The sequence below is a fragment of the Hyperolius riggenbachi genome, chromosome 12, assembly GCF_040937935.1.
Source record: "Hyperolius riggenbachi isolate aHypRig1 chromosome 12, aHypRig1.pri, whole genome shotgun sequence".
NCBI classification, from domain to species: domain Eukaryota; kingdom Metazoa; phylum Chordata; class Amphibia; order Anura; family Hyperoliidae; genus Hyperolius; species Hyperolius riggenbachi.
The window spans coordinates 132,833,488-132,847,564 of record NC_090657.1 but is presented as its reverse complement, the minus strand read 5'-3'; the positions used below and the strand labels follow the sequence as shown (position 1 = coordinate 132,847,564).

The 14,077-nt window shown below is 46.6% G+C and overlaps 1 protein-coding gene across 2 annotated transcripts; it reads left to right on the top strand.

Moving 5' to 3' along the window:
* Nucleotides 1-5,408: 5,408 nt before the first annotated feature.
* On the top strand, nucleotides 5,409-13,873 carry LOC137540849 (protein SON-like). 2 transcript variants are annotated; one of them, XM_068262019.1, is made up of 6 exons: nucleotides 5,409-5,629; nucleotides 8,438-8,617; nucleotides 10,232-10,418; nucleotides 10,606-10,800; nucleotides 10,969-11,061; nucleotides 13,505-13,873. In XM_068262019.1, the coding sequence occupies exons 2-6, from the start codon at nucleotides 8,438-8,440 to the stop codon at nucleotides 13,813-13,815; spliced, it is 966 nt and encodes a 321-aa protein (XP_068118120.1). In that variant the 5' UTR covers nucleotides 5,409-5,629; the 3' UTR covers nucleotides 13,816-13,873. The 2 variants fall into 2 exon arrangements, with proteins under 2 accessions (XP_068118120.1, XP_068118121.1); XM_068262020.1 differs by lacking the exon at nucleotides 5,409-5,629 and having other exon boundaries at nucleotides 7,440-8,617.
* Nucleotides 13,874-14,077: the final 204 nt, after the last annotated feature.

The window sequence follows — 14,077 nt, the reverse complement described above, 5'->3', positions numbered from 1 at the left end:
TGCGTTTGCTCTGCTGCCTTAGTTAGCTTAGATTAGCATATTTTTCCGTAGTGCAGGGTTTAGGATGGCCGAGGAGGACCTCGCAGGCATGGTGCGCCGTTTGCAGGCTGCGGCGGCTGAGAGGGGAGAAGGCTGGCTGCAGGGCTTACTAGCAGCCGCCGCTACTGAAGGGGAAGGAGGCGGGGCGGCGAGCGTGCAGCCCAAAAGAACCCACAAGTCGACCGAGCGGCTCTCCCCATCGCCGCCGGTTTCCAGACTGCGGCAGGAGGAGAGGGCAGCATCGGGAGCAGCTGGCGGAAGCTGCGGTGGGAGTCCAGTGGGACGCCGGGTAAGTGCTCAGGGGACAGGGGGGCGGGCGAGCAAAGGGGGCGGGAAAGGGAAGAAGAAGGGCGCCCAACATGGCGGCCGCTCCCAAAATGGCGCCCGGGGCCAGGGCAGCACGGGGGGAGTAACTGCAGGATCGCAGGGCAGGCAGGCTGTAGGTGGGATAGGACAGGGGGGCTCTTTAGCAGGGGCAACGGCTGGCAGTGTGGCTGCTCAGGCTGAAGGTAGTGCGGGGGGTGGGACAACTCAGTCGGCTGCTGCAGGATCTGCAGGCAGCCAGCTTTAATCAAGGGACGACAGGGGGACAAATGGTTTGGCCTAATGGGGCTGGGCAAGCAGGGTTGGTAGTAGGGGGTCAGCTGGGCCCAATACCTTTAGCAGGAGGGGTGGTGAACCCACAGGCAGTACAACTGGGGGGAGGGGGGTTATCAGCAGGGCAGTGGCCAGCGTTGGGGGGCCTTTTCATGTTGGCCCAAGGTCCGGGGGGCCTTTTCCTTCAGCCAGTGGGGGCTCAGGCAGATGCAGGGACAGGAGTGACAGCACCTCACCTTACAAGGGGAGGGCCGGAGGCTTTGTGGAGCTGGGGGGCTCCAGGTGACTGGGGGCGGGGGGCTGATGGGTGGGGACCAGGGATTCGACGGATGCCAGTGCTGGTCCTGTTTCTTTTCCACAGGCGGATGTCACAGGTGCAGGACGTGGGAGGACGCCGATACCCTCCGCGGCACTGGGCCCACCTTCTTCCATGGATTCTGGGGGCAATGGATCTGGGGTTTCAGTTATGGCGTCAGGCGGCAGGACAGACACACCTGCGCGTCAAGCTGGTAAGTTACCACTTTCTACTTCTAGCACAATACCGGGGTCAGAGGGCCTGGGTTCTGACCTGGGAGGATGGGGGGTACAGGATCTGCTTCAGGGTGTTCAATCCCTTCTAGAACGCATGAGGGCGAGAAATGCTGCAGCGACAGAGGGCAGTGGGTCCCTGGAGTCGGTTTGGGGTGTAGAGGCACCAGTGGTTGCCAATACTGGGGGATATGTCTCTTCGCAGGTTACCGCCAGTTTAGGATCTGGGGAAGTTGGTGAGGAGGCTGCAGAGGCGTCCCCGGCTGGGGACGGGGCTGGTAAGTCGGGGAAGGCAGTTCCCATTTCTGATTTAGCAAAGGGGAATGCGTATACCTGTTATGAGGGCCCTTTGGGGGCACACCTGAAACAAGAGATACGGGATAAGATTTGGAAGAGGGAATATTTGGATATTTTTACTTTGTTACCGCTGGAGCGTTAACATTGACAGATGGGTTGAGGGAAAAGAACATAGGAAGGAGGAAGATGAGGACCGTAGGAGGTTTTGTCTTATACCCAGGACTTTTGGTAACTGGCTGCAAGCATATACGATCATGGCCAGCATTATCAGGGAAAAGTCACCGGACAAATATTCGGCTTTGTTTGAATACCTAGAAACGATATGGGAGGCGCACCTGGTGTACGGCGGTATGTCCTGGCTACGATATGACGAACAATTTTGTCAGAGTATATCCGTGCAACCTGATCTAGATTGGGGGCATAAGGACATTGGGATCTGGCTTAGAGTAATGAACACGAAAGGGGGGCTCTACACCAATGCACCTACATTACAGCCCTTTCCAGCGGCCCCAGCCTCAGCTAGTGCTCCTTCTGCAGTGGCAGACACCCGGCCTTTAAATGTTTCCGCAAGTCCAGGGGATCGGGCCCTCAACGGCGCCCAGGAGATGGTACTGGTAAAAGGGAGGACGCCGGTGAGGGTAGAAGTGATGGCCCCGTGGCTAGATCAATACAGTGACAAGGGGGTGGCAGATACTTTGAGACGAGGGCCATTTCCGGGGCCATAGCTTGTACTAAGAATTTGAAATCCGCCAGGGAACATGCGGCGGTGGTCAGGGATAAGGTTAGGAAGGAGGTGGGACTGGGTAGGATGTTTGGCCCCTTTTCAGCGCCCCCTGTTTCAGGTTTAGTGGTATCACCTTTAGGAGTAGTGCCTAAGAAAGAATCAGGCAAGTTTCAGGATGATTCATCACCTGTCCTATCCAAAAGGGGGATCTGTGAACGATGGAATTGATCCGCAACTGTCATCAGTACACTATACGTCTTTTGATACTGCTCTGGACATGGCAAGCGGGGCAAGGGGCGTTGATGGCCAAGACAGATATTGAGTTTGCCTTCCGTCTGCTGCCGGTACATCCGGAGAGTATGAGGCTGCTTGGCTGCTTTTTTGAAGGGGGTTTTTATATTGATGGCTGTCTGCCGATGGGGTGTTCCATCTCATGTTCACTGTTCGAAATGTTTAGTACCTTTTTGGTGTGGGTGGTGAAGCAGAGAACGGGAGTCACGGCCATCACTCATTACTTGGACGGCTTCCTTTGTGTTGGGCCGGGGGGTACGAGGGTGTGTGAGCTGGCGCTGCGGGGTATGCTGGAGGTTTTTAAGGAATTTGGGGTGCCGGTGGCAGAGGAGAAAACAGAAGGCCCGGCGCCGGTTATGAAGTTTTTGGGCATAGAGATCAACACAGTGGAAAGGGTATGCAGGCTCCCTCAAGACAAGCTGGACGGACTGCTGGGGGACATTATGAGAGCGCTGGGGGCGCGTAAGGTGACGCTGCAACAGCTGCAGTCTCTATTGGGCAAGCTCAATTTCGCTTGCCGGGTTCTGCCTATGGGGAGGATTTTTTCACGGCGGTTGTCCTTGGCTACATGCGGGGTAACCGAGCCACATCATTTCATTAGGCTTACTCGCGAACACAGAGCAGACTTGGAGGTTTGGAGGGAATTTTTAGGTCAGTACAATGGTTTAGCTTACTGGCTGGATCCATGGAGGGACATGGAAAATATGGAGTTATTTACGGATGCGTCAGGGTCTATAGGTTTTGGGGCATTTTTGGGGGGAAGGTGGTGCGCGCAGCGATGGCCCTTAGAGTGGTTACAGGGAGAGATTGTCTGGAATTTGGCTTTCTTAGAACTTTTTCCATTATGGGTGGCAGTGGAGATTTGAGGGCAAGAATTGTTTCAGATCAGACAACATGGCGGCAGTTTCAGCAATTAATTCCCTCATGGCGTCATCAGTCCCGGTAATCAAGGTGTTGCGGCGTTTTGTTTTAGCCTGTTTGAAGTTCAAATTTCATTTCAGAGCTGTACATGTGCCAGGCGTTAACAACGAGATTGCTGATGTGTTATCTCGTTTTCAGTGGGACTGTTTCTGGAGCCTGGCACCAGAGGCGCGGCGGACGGGGGAACTGTGCCCAGCGTTTGTATGGAGCGTTCTGTAGGGTTGATGTGGTCTTGGATTCAGAAGTCGGTGGCTCCGAGGACCTGGACGGCTTACAACAAAGTATGGGCTGAATGGTTTGCATGGCAGCAGGAGTGGTCATTGCATGACTCTGCTTCTGGGCGCGAGGATCTGTTCATGGGGCTGATAGGTTTTTGGATGGAGCAAGGGGTCTCCCCGTCTAAGCTGGACAAAAAAGTCGCAGCATTGGCTTTTTTGGCAAAGTTACACGGGAGGGGGGATTTCACTAAAGGGTTTGTTGTGCGGCAGGTTTTAAAGGGACGGAGAAAGGAGCATAGGTCAGCGGATAAACGGCGACCGGTCACGTGGGATATTTTACGGGGTCTTTTTCGGGAACTCACGGGGGTGTGTATATCGGAATATGAGGAGGTTCTTTTCAAAATGGCATTCGCATTAGCATTTTATGCGGCATTACGGGTCGGCGAACTTGTTTGTGCGTCGAAAAGAGGGACTGGGGGGTTGAATATGGATGATGTGTGGGAGCAGGAGGAGGTTTTGTTCGTGAGGATTCAACGGTCCAAGACGTATCAGTTAGACAAGGGGGCGCAGCTGGCCTTGTTCCCGATGCACGGAGAGGAGGTTTGCCCCTTGCAGGTATGGAGGAGTTATTTAGCAGTTCGGGGCGTTTCGGGTGGGAAACTGTTGGTTCATGCGGACGGGTCGGTTTTTACCTCGTTTCCAGTTTGTGGCGGTAATGCGCATGTGCATGCAGCGTATGGGGTTGAAGAGTAAGGAATATGCTTCCCACTCATTTCGTATTGGGGCGGCTACGGAGGCGGCTCGGCTAGGTTTGTCTGCTGGGGCCTTGATGAAGATTGGGAGGTGGCAATCCAGTAGGTACCGCACGTACATTCGCCCGGAGCGAGTGGAGCATATCGTGTGAGGTTGGGCCTTGGGGATTCAGATATGCTACAGTAGAAAAGGGAAGGGGGAGGTATGGGATAGGTAGGGTATTTTGGTTGGGGGGTATCTGTAACGTTTGTCTTTGTTTCAACTTTTTTGGCAGGTCACGGACGCTGTGTTGTGTGGATCATGGGCCATTCGTATATATTTTGGGCAGCAAAGAGAGCAGAGTTACGACGGAGTGGATTACAGATGGGCCTTAATGTCGAGGACATGAGGGTATTTTGGCATGGCGTTCGGGGCCTAGGTTGGGGGGACTTGTTGCAGTTTTTTCGGGAAAGGCTTCTGGTGACACCATGGCCGGATGTTTTGGTGATTCACGCGGGGGGAAATGATATGGGGCGCATGCCTACTCGGGCCCTTCTCAGGATGATGAAGGAAGACATAGCTGCAATTCGGGAACTGGTTCCCAAGGTAAGAATCATATGGTCAGAGATGATCCCTCGTTTTGTGTGGCGGTTCGCTCGTAGCCATAGAGCTATGGAGAGGGCACGGGTCAAAGTGAATAGAGCCATCGGTAAATTTTTGTTGGATCAGGGGCAGTTGGTGGTGCGGCACGTTAACCTAAAGGGCAAAGTAATGTTTTTGGTCAGGACGGCGTGCATTTAAACTACGTGGGGCTCTCAGGCATGGTCGGAATTGCTGAATTCCGATTCCGTGGTAATTCCGTGTTCCGTCGATCCGGAATTCCGCTACCGGGTCATTCCGGCGGTATACGGAGCTGTTCCGCGGAATTCCGACGGTATACGGACTTCAGAAATGTATATTATGCGGACTTCCGTAATTTACGTAAGCGTAACTCAATCCGTTTTTTTTCCACATTTACTGATTGTTTTTGGTTTCTTCTGCCTTTTATGATGATATGGAGATTGTTTTAAGAGTGTAAAGTCAATAAAATTGTTGTATATAGTCTCAAATGTGTTAACAGCGTACTTCCGTAAAAAAATTCCGGAATTCCGCCCACGTGCGCTGGGGGCGGAGGTACCGTTGCGGAAGTTCGTCATTCTTTACTTCCAGCCCATGCAGTGTTTGGAGTGGCCCAGTGAGAGTGACCTGAGAGAGACTGTCTGCACTGCAAACTGTTATTGTGGTAAGTGAGTAGTATACTTTTACATATATGTTTATGATGTGATGAATGCAATTAGTCCATTTTGTTTTAGTTAGAGAAATGTTACCATTTTTGTTTTTGACCCTCCCTGACCTGTACATCATTTGTATATGGCCCTGTTTCCACCATAGCGAATTCGCATGCGACGTCGACATGCAGATTTGCTTAGTGTATTGAAGTGGCTGGGGCTGTTTGCACGCGTGCGTCGTGCGTGCTTGATTTGGCGGCGGGCCAAATCTGCACGACGGTATTGCAGATTTTGCGTGCTTCTGGAATCCGTGCGAAACGCCGCTAATGTATTTAATAGGAAAAACGCATGCGTTTTCTTGCATTAGTTTTCCCCCGCGATTTTGCGTGCGATTTCGCACCTTTTCGAATCTTAAACTACCCTGGCAGTGTCATGGTTAATTTGGCAGTGTCCTGGTTAAAATTGCACGCGAAATTGTGGTTAAAACGCAATCATGTTGCATTTGATGGCGATTTGTGGCATGCACTTTCACGGCATGAAGTTCCCTTCGCGGGCAAGCTGGGCATGTTGGGCCTTTTTTATTTTTCCAGAGCCCATGGTGGAGGAGGGCCGGCAGACCGACACAACAACCCCCACAGAGTACAACCAGATTGGCAGCAGATTTGCCCACAAGTGCACTCAGATTGTTTGCAGATGTGTCCAAAAAAATGCAGTCAGATTGATTGAAACCTGTGCCCACAAGTGCATTCAGAATGGTTGAAAAACATGTGCCCAAATAGCAGTAAGATTGATCCTTGATGTTCCCACAAAGTGCAGTCAGATTGGTCGTAACGTGCGCACAAGTGCAGTCCGATTGGTTGAAACATGTGCCTACAAAATGCAGTAAGATTGTTCGCTGATCTTCCCACAAAGTGCAGTGCTATTTTTGTATGTGCAGATAGGCCGGTTTCCTCCCGGGTTCAGTGGTGCACTAGGATCTGAGTAGATCATAAAATAACAAACAATACTAGCTAAGCTATGTGCAGATAGGCCGTTTTTTCTCCCATTTTTACTCCACTGCACTATGATCTGACTACTAGGTCTGAGTGCTATGTGTGCATTCGCAACAGTAGACAATTGGCAACTGTGAGCGGCGGCCTTATATGTCAGAGTATATTTACAATCCCCGACCATGATCTCCCAGCCAATCTCCGTTATCAGACAGGCATGTCCCGAAGTCAGCTGACCGTCTTGTCAGCTGATATTCCTTCTCAACGCATAAAGAAGACAGCTGCGTTGATTGCGCGTGCGTGTATGCCGAGTCCTCCTATGCAGTGTGGACAAGGCAGAACACCGCACGTCGCCAGCTCCAGATGACACCAACTCTCCCTCCGCGTTCCCAGAGGAGAAAGCAGCGGCAGTGCTGTATTCCGCCACAACGGTAATTTTCTTATTCATTACAGATCCCTAGCCACGTCCGTAATTTCTAGCACTGTAGAAGCATATGAAAGTAGTAGATAATAGATATCCACTTCCGTAGTAGTGATTTGTAACTATATAAGTAGAGATGTCGCGAACCGCCGATTTTCGGTCCGCGAACTTCCACGTAAGGTTCGATTAGCGCAAACCTCCACAAACCACAATACACTTCAATGGGGAGGCGAATTGCAAAATGTAAAAAACATTACTATGGCCATAAAAGTGATGCTAAACATCTTTTAAAGGGTCTAACACCTACAACCCCAGGTGGAGGAGCGGGATACATGCCAAAAGTCCCCGGGAAAAATCTGGAATTGACGCAAAGCAGCTTTGTAAGGGTAGAAATCACCTTGAGTGCTAAATGACAGGCCTAAAGTGTTTTAAAACATATTGCATGTGTATACATCAATCAGGTAGTATAATTAATTAGTGTACTGCTTCACACTGACACACCAAACTCACTGTATAACACACTGCAAACAGCTGTTTGTGTATGCAGTATGAATTGCAACGGCTGTCGCATCAACACAAGTGCAGTAATAATGGGTATTACACTACTGATACAGTTAGTAACTGGATGTGGTTGGCCTGGCAGTGGCAGCCAGTATGATTTGCAGCGGCTGTCAGCGGTAGACAAGTGCACTGATAAGGTTGTTACTGCTAATAGTCACTGGGATGTGTGTGGTGGGCCTAACAGTGGTGGCAGCAGGCAGTATAAATTGCAACAGCTTTGGCAGCCAGCAGTAACACAAGTGCAGTAATATATACAGTTGAATTCAAATCAACATAAAAAAAAAAGAGGATTAGTTTGCAAAAGAACTGTTGTGGGGGGCTGTTATAGCGACATCAATTAGCCAGGAGCAACTTAACAAGCAAGGAGCATAACTAATATTTTCCTATGAGAGACAGTCTGCAGCAGCTCGCCCTACACTCACTAAAGCAGGCACACGAGTCAGCGTAATGGCCGCCGCTGCCTGCTTTTTATTAGGGGGGCATTGTCTCCAGGGGATAGCGTATTCTGATTGGCTAGTTTGGGCCTGCTGACTGTGATGTAGAGGGTCAAAGTTGACCGTAATGGAGCATTATAGGGTGAATCGAACTTCCTGGATAGTTCGCGTTTCGCCGCAATGCCGAACACCCGGAAGTTCGGCTTGAACCGTTCGCCGGCGAACCGTTCGGGACATCTCTATAGATAAGCATTTATACAATAGTCATTGTACAGACTATATTATATAATGCTATGTTGCTGTCTTTGTCTCTAAACAGAAAACTCATAGCAATTAAACATGTTTTGATCAGAAAAATGTTTTCGTATGTGCAAAAACATATTATATTTTTCAATGTTATTTTTCATTGACTTCTAGATGGCTGCTGCTGCTGAAGCCGTTGATGGAGGGAGGAGCAGGGCGTCTGCTGCTGCTGCTGAAGACGCCGCTGATGATGGGAGGAGCAGGGCGTCTGCAGCTGAAGCCGCTGACGGTGGGAGGAGCAGGTCGTCCAACACTCGGCGACTAAGAAAGAAGGAGAAAACCTTCATCATTAAAGTAATTTTTTTTATATTTCTCCTTACTGTATTAATCCATGAACCCAAAAACTCATTAATATCAAAGCTAAATATTTTTGGAAGTAGTTTTTATTCTGTTTTTAATTTTTGCGATTTTAGGGGGATATCAATCTGTGTGTGCAGATGACTTTTACTGTGCACAATTATTAGGCAACTTAACAAAAACAAATATATACCCATTTCAATTATTTAATTTTACCTGTGAAACCAATATAACATCTCTCTCCAGTGATAAATACCAGCCCAAACCAGTACTCCACCTCCACTCTGCTGGCATCTGAGTCGGACTGGATCTCTCTGGCCTTTACCAATCCAGCCACGGGCCCATCCATCTGTCCCTGTGGCCCATGAAGAAGACTCACTCTGATTTCATCAGTCTATAAAACCTTAGGACAATGAGTCTTGATATATTTCTTGGCCCAGCCTTTATTTTTCCAGGCGCTTCTTGCGACCCTGTTGACTATTTTGAATGAAACGCTTGATTGTTCGATGATCACGCTTCAGAAGCTTTGTAATTGTACGAGTGCTGCATCCCTCAGCAAAATATCTCATCGATTTTGGACATTTCTGAGCCTGTCAAGTACTTCTTTTGACCGATTTTGACAAAGGAAAGGCAGTTACCTAATAATTATGCACACCTGATACAGGGTTTTGATGTCATTACACCACACCCCTTCTAATTACAGACAGAGATGCACATCACCTAATATGCTTAATTGGTAGTAGGCTTTTGAACCTATACAGTTTGGAGTAAGACAACATGCATGAGGCCTCTTTTCCACGAACTGTTGATAGGCAGTGAAATGCCTTTCAAACTCTCACAACCGCTCGCTGACGCTTGGTAAGTGCTCCCTGCTGGCTGCTGCCTGGCAACTGCTCACTGCTGCCTGGTAACTGCTTGCTGAGCACACAGCTCAACAGTTCGTGGTAAAGAGGTCTAAGGATGATGTGGTCAGAATACTCATTTGCCTAATAATTCTGCACTCCCTGTAGTACCCCGAAGATTTGCAATGGAAGGGCTTAATGTTCAGACTACACAACTACGCCCCACACACACTCAAGTCCAGGGCCGGGCCGAGGCATAGGCTGGAGAGGCTCCAGCCTCAGGGCGCAGTGTAGGAGGGGGCGCAGAATTCATTCAACTGTCATTCCTAATTGTGTTTGAAGCAGAAAGAAATAAGAAAAGGGGATACATGACAGTGACTGCAAGCCAAAAAAACTACATATTAAGGTGTTGGGGAGGTTGTGGGCCCTGTGGCGCCTCTTAGTGTAATAGCAATCAGTGTGTGACAGCTGGGGTGGCAGGGATGGAGGGGCGCACTTTGGTGTCTCAGCCTTGGGTGCTGGAGGACCTTGTCCCGCCTCTGCTCAAGTCAACTCAACATCGTTCTTTTAGGCTCTCATAACTTTGATTTAAAATTCACTTACAGATAATCTCCTTGTATTGTTCACACAGTTGATAATACTGATAATAAGTCAATTCAACATTTAATTTACTTTCAGCAGTGTTGTTAGTACCATAGCAAGAGATGTATGTATTGTAAAGGTTATTTTTTTGTTGATCATTAATTTTTTATTTTTTTTTATGTTGCAGACTATGTTACGGGGGGGGTATGACACTGCGAAGAGGGCGGCGAAGAGGGAGGTGATGGACCGGCTGCTGCAAGTCCTTCAGACTACTTACCACCGCACGTGGTCGGTTAAAAAAATTCAGACAATGTGGTCTGACTTTAAGTCCAAGACCCCACGTGCGGTGGCGAAAATAAAGTCTGACCTTGAGTGTAAGTAACAAATGTTTTTTTTCATATATGTAGCGGGATGTGTAATTTTTTTTCAACCTTGTTAATCCTCACGATTTTCCAATGTATCAGTGGCTTTATACTCTTATTGTTATGCAATGCACTGTTTAACCTTAGGTAATATCTTCTTCTATCTGTATTTTTAAAACAATCTCACATTTTTTTTTAGTGGATGGGTCTCAGCGCCGCAGGCGGTCCCGTCGTGCCTCTGCTCCTCCCTCTTCCAGACAGGGATTGGATCCTGCTGCTGTCCCCTCCCCTGAAGATAATGATGAGGAGGCTGGACCCAGCACCAGCCACAGATCAAGAAGTCGGCAGCGCCGTGGGCAAAGGCGTGCCCGTGGCCGGAGCCTGTCTGTGGCATGTAAGTATTTTATAACAAAGTTTTAACATTAATCAAATGAAAGTGGTACGTCTGTAAGGAAGGAGATTAGTACATAATTTAATTTTGCACAGAACTATGTTTTTTTTTTTTTCTCTCCAAGAAAAAAAAAAAAAAGTTGCATGATGCCATGTTTTCTTTTTATCGTAGCATCTATCTCTGTGCGACTTCGCAGGCGCAGGCGCGGAAGACGACAGAAGTCTTCCAGCAGGCCAGAATCTGGTCAAAGTGGCACAACTGTGTGTAAGTAAAATGTACTGTTGTACAAAGAAGTACACACAAGACGGAATGTATCCACATATTTATAACAGTACTAACTTAACTCTTTTTTTGTGTGTGGAGGGGGAAATAAAAGTTGTACCGAGTGTTTAATGTGAAAAAAATTCCACTTTCAAATCATCTGCTGGCCAGTGACCACTGACCAGTTTGTTTTCTGTACACTGTTTGTTGTTAAAAGTCAATATTTATTACAAATATTGATTGCCACTACAAGGCCCAGGGAACTAACATGCGATGTAGTAAATTTGATAGTTACAATGATATAGTAGAGGTTCTTTGAGAAGTGTTTTTATCGTTATTGCTAATTTTCATTATGTATATAGTGCCAACATCTTCCTCTTCGATGCACAGAGTATATTGTGTTGTCAGTTATCTGACAAAGACTGTACGTGCACACAATGTACATCATACCAAAGTCCTATGTCTGTATTGCCCTCTATTCAACTACTTTTATCAAACAGTGTACAAAGTTTCTCATAATTTACCACATCAAATTTTGCTTTTGAGAAAGTCTTATCGATGTGTATAACGTTGCATCTAGAAAACATTCAATAAATATGTAACACCTTACTTAATGCAAAATTATATTTTGCTTGTGCGTTACATTATTAAACCTTTTACATGGTATTTGATGCAGTGTATTGATTTGCGGACGTTGTAGTGCATGTATCGTATGGTAGTCTAGAAGAATGAGTTATAGGAGGAAAACAATACAGACAGAAGGAAGAAATTAAAGGAACACTATCTAGAAAAAACTCGGCAGTTAACATGTTACAGATGACAGGTTTTGGGCCAGTCTACCTGTTTTTAGGGGTGATTCCCAAGGCTTTATTTGTTTTCAACAGCATTTACTGAACAACAGTTTACAAATATAACTGACAACATAGTGTGCAAGTGACGAGTAGGGAGACCGGCTGTTATCTTGCCATTTTGGCAGTTCAACTGCTGTTCATGAAATGCTTTTGAAAACAAAGAAATCCATGAGAATCACCCCATGACGGTGATGGATTGTGCCAAAAGCCGTCGGTTCTGTCAGATGTTTACTGCCTACTTATTTCAAGATAGTTGTCCTTGAAGAACTCCAGCCCGAAGTTGAATGGATTGGAATCGTAGAAAAGTAAGAGCACTGACCCACCACCACATCACCCTGCTTCCAGATTACAATACCTCATCCAGCCAGTGATTATGTCCATCCATAGTGAAACTAGTGTATCATCCCTAAATATTATGTAAGCCGGGAAGCCCATGGTTTAATTTCACAACTTGAAATGAAACTTTATCCCTAAGTGGCCATAAATAAATTGTACATACTGGGCCAACATATCAATTTAAGAAATGTTGACAAGCTTCAGTACTATGGCAGTATGCACGTGTGTAATGGTAGTTTAAAGGTATTCCTTATCCACTAGCCACAACAATTTCTTCAACATTTATGTGTCTTTTTTGGATTGTGATTTTGCGATACACTAATTTTGGCAGTCATATTTCATTAGTCATACTTTTTGAAAAACAATGAGTATGTATTTTGATTCTGGATGAGATCATTCATTGGCAAACTTAGACATGAGTAAACAGTGACTTTTCGGCTTATAAAAAGCATTCATCGGAGTGGTTCCTGACTAACAATGAAAAACACACTTTCTGTACACTGACAAAGTTTAACAATTTTTCTGCAAAGATAAATGTAATTATACATGACTTAAATGTTACTCAGTCAGAGAACACTTTTCCTGCTATCCAAGCTGAGTTGATAAGATCAACATTGCCCTGAATGAAACGTAACGTACACTCTGGTGACTGGCTAGCCATTGTAAATTCCAAGTTCAAATTGAAACTGGGCTAGTCACATCACATCACATGCACCATTAATTCTAAGCTAAAGAGAATTGTGGCATTTCAAACCAACGTATGCATGGGGAAAAAAAAGAATAGTGCCAGTAAACACCATCTTACAAAGCATATGACACAAACAATGAAGTAAAAAATTTAAATAAATCAATCATTTTGCGCATTGATAAACCCATTGTACAAGCATGAGAGGTTCTTAACAAGAGTCCTAGTTTAAACCAGGTTGTACAGATTTCATGAAATGTGTACATTTTGAATCTTGTGTACATCTCATTTTTTCCTTTAGAAGCCACCCATGAATACAGTGAATGTCAATGTATAAGTTGTGTTTTCAATGTGTTTGTCATGAAAAAGTACAACGAAAGTATTATAATGTGAAAAATCACTGTTTACTTTTCTCGAATCTAGCCTAACCAATCAATGCTATCACTGGGTTTCATAATGCCTTGCTTTTACTGATGGCTGATACGGTACCACACTCTACTGTTTATTCTTTTATTATCAGTTTTTGTTCATGCGTAGTGTAATATTTTATTTTTCTCCATCTTTTTCTTTACAGCTTCTTCTCATTTCGAGATTCTGGCCGGCCAAGTCTCAACCCTGCAGCAGGAAGTGGTGGTTCTGACTTCCACTGTTCAACAATTAGAACAGTGGAAGTCAGAACAACAAACGACTCTTCAGCAGCAGCAGGCGGACTTTGAGGAGCGACTTCGGCAGCAAGAGGCAGCTTTCCGCCACCAACTGCTGCAACAAAGGCAGGAGATGGAGGGCCAAATTGAGGAGCAAAGGCAACGCATCCTCGCTTTCAGGGAGGAGGCAGGACAGCTCCATGACTATTTTGGACAACTGGCAGGTACAAGGAGGATGTAATGTTGGTCCTGACTCCTCCTGGGTTCCGAATTATATCCAGTGGCTTGCAAAAGTATTCTGCCCCCTTGAAGTCTTCCACATTATATCATATTACTGCCACAAACATGAATCCATTGTATTAGAATTCCACGTGAAAGACCAATACAAAGTGGTAGACATAAATAGTATTTCTTGAAATATGGGCTACAAGGTGTAGAAAAGGCCGCCCGAGTTTTGATATAGCCTACAAGTGCTGGAAGCCGAAATATTTCATTCGCCACTA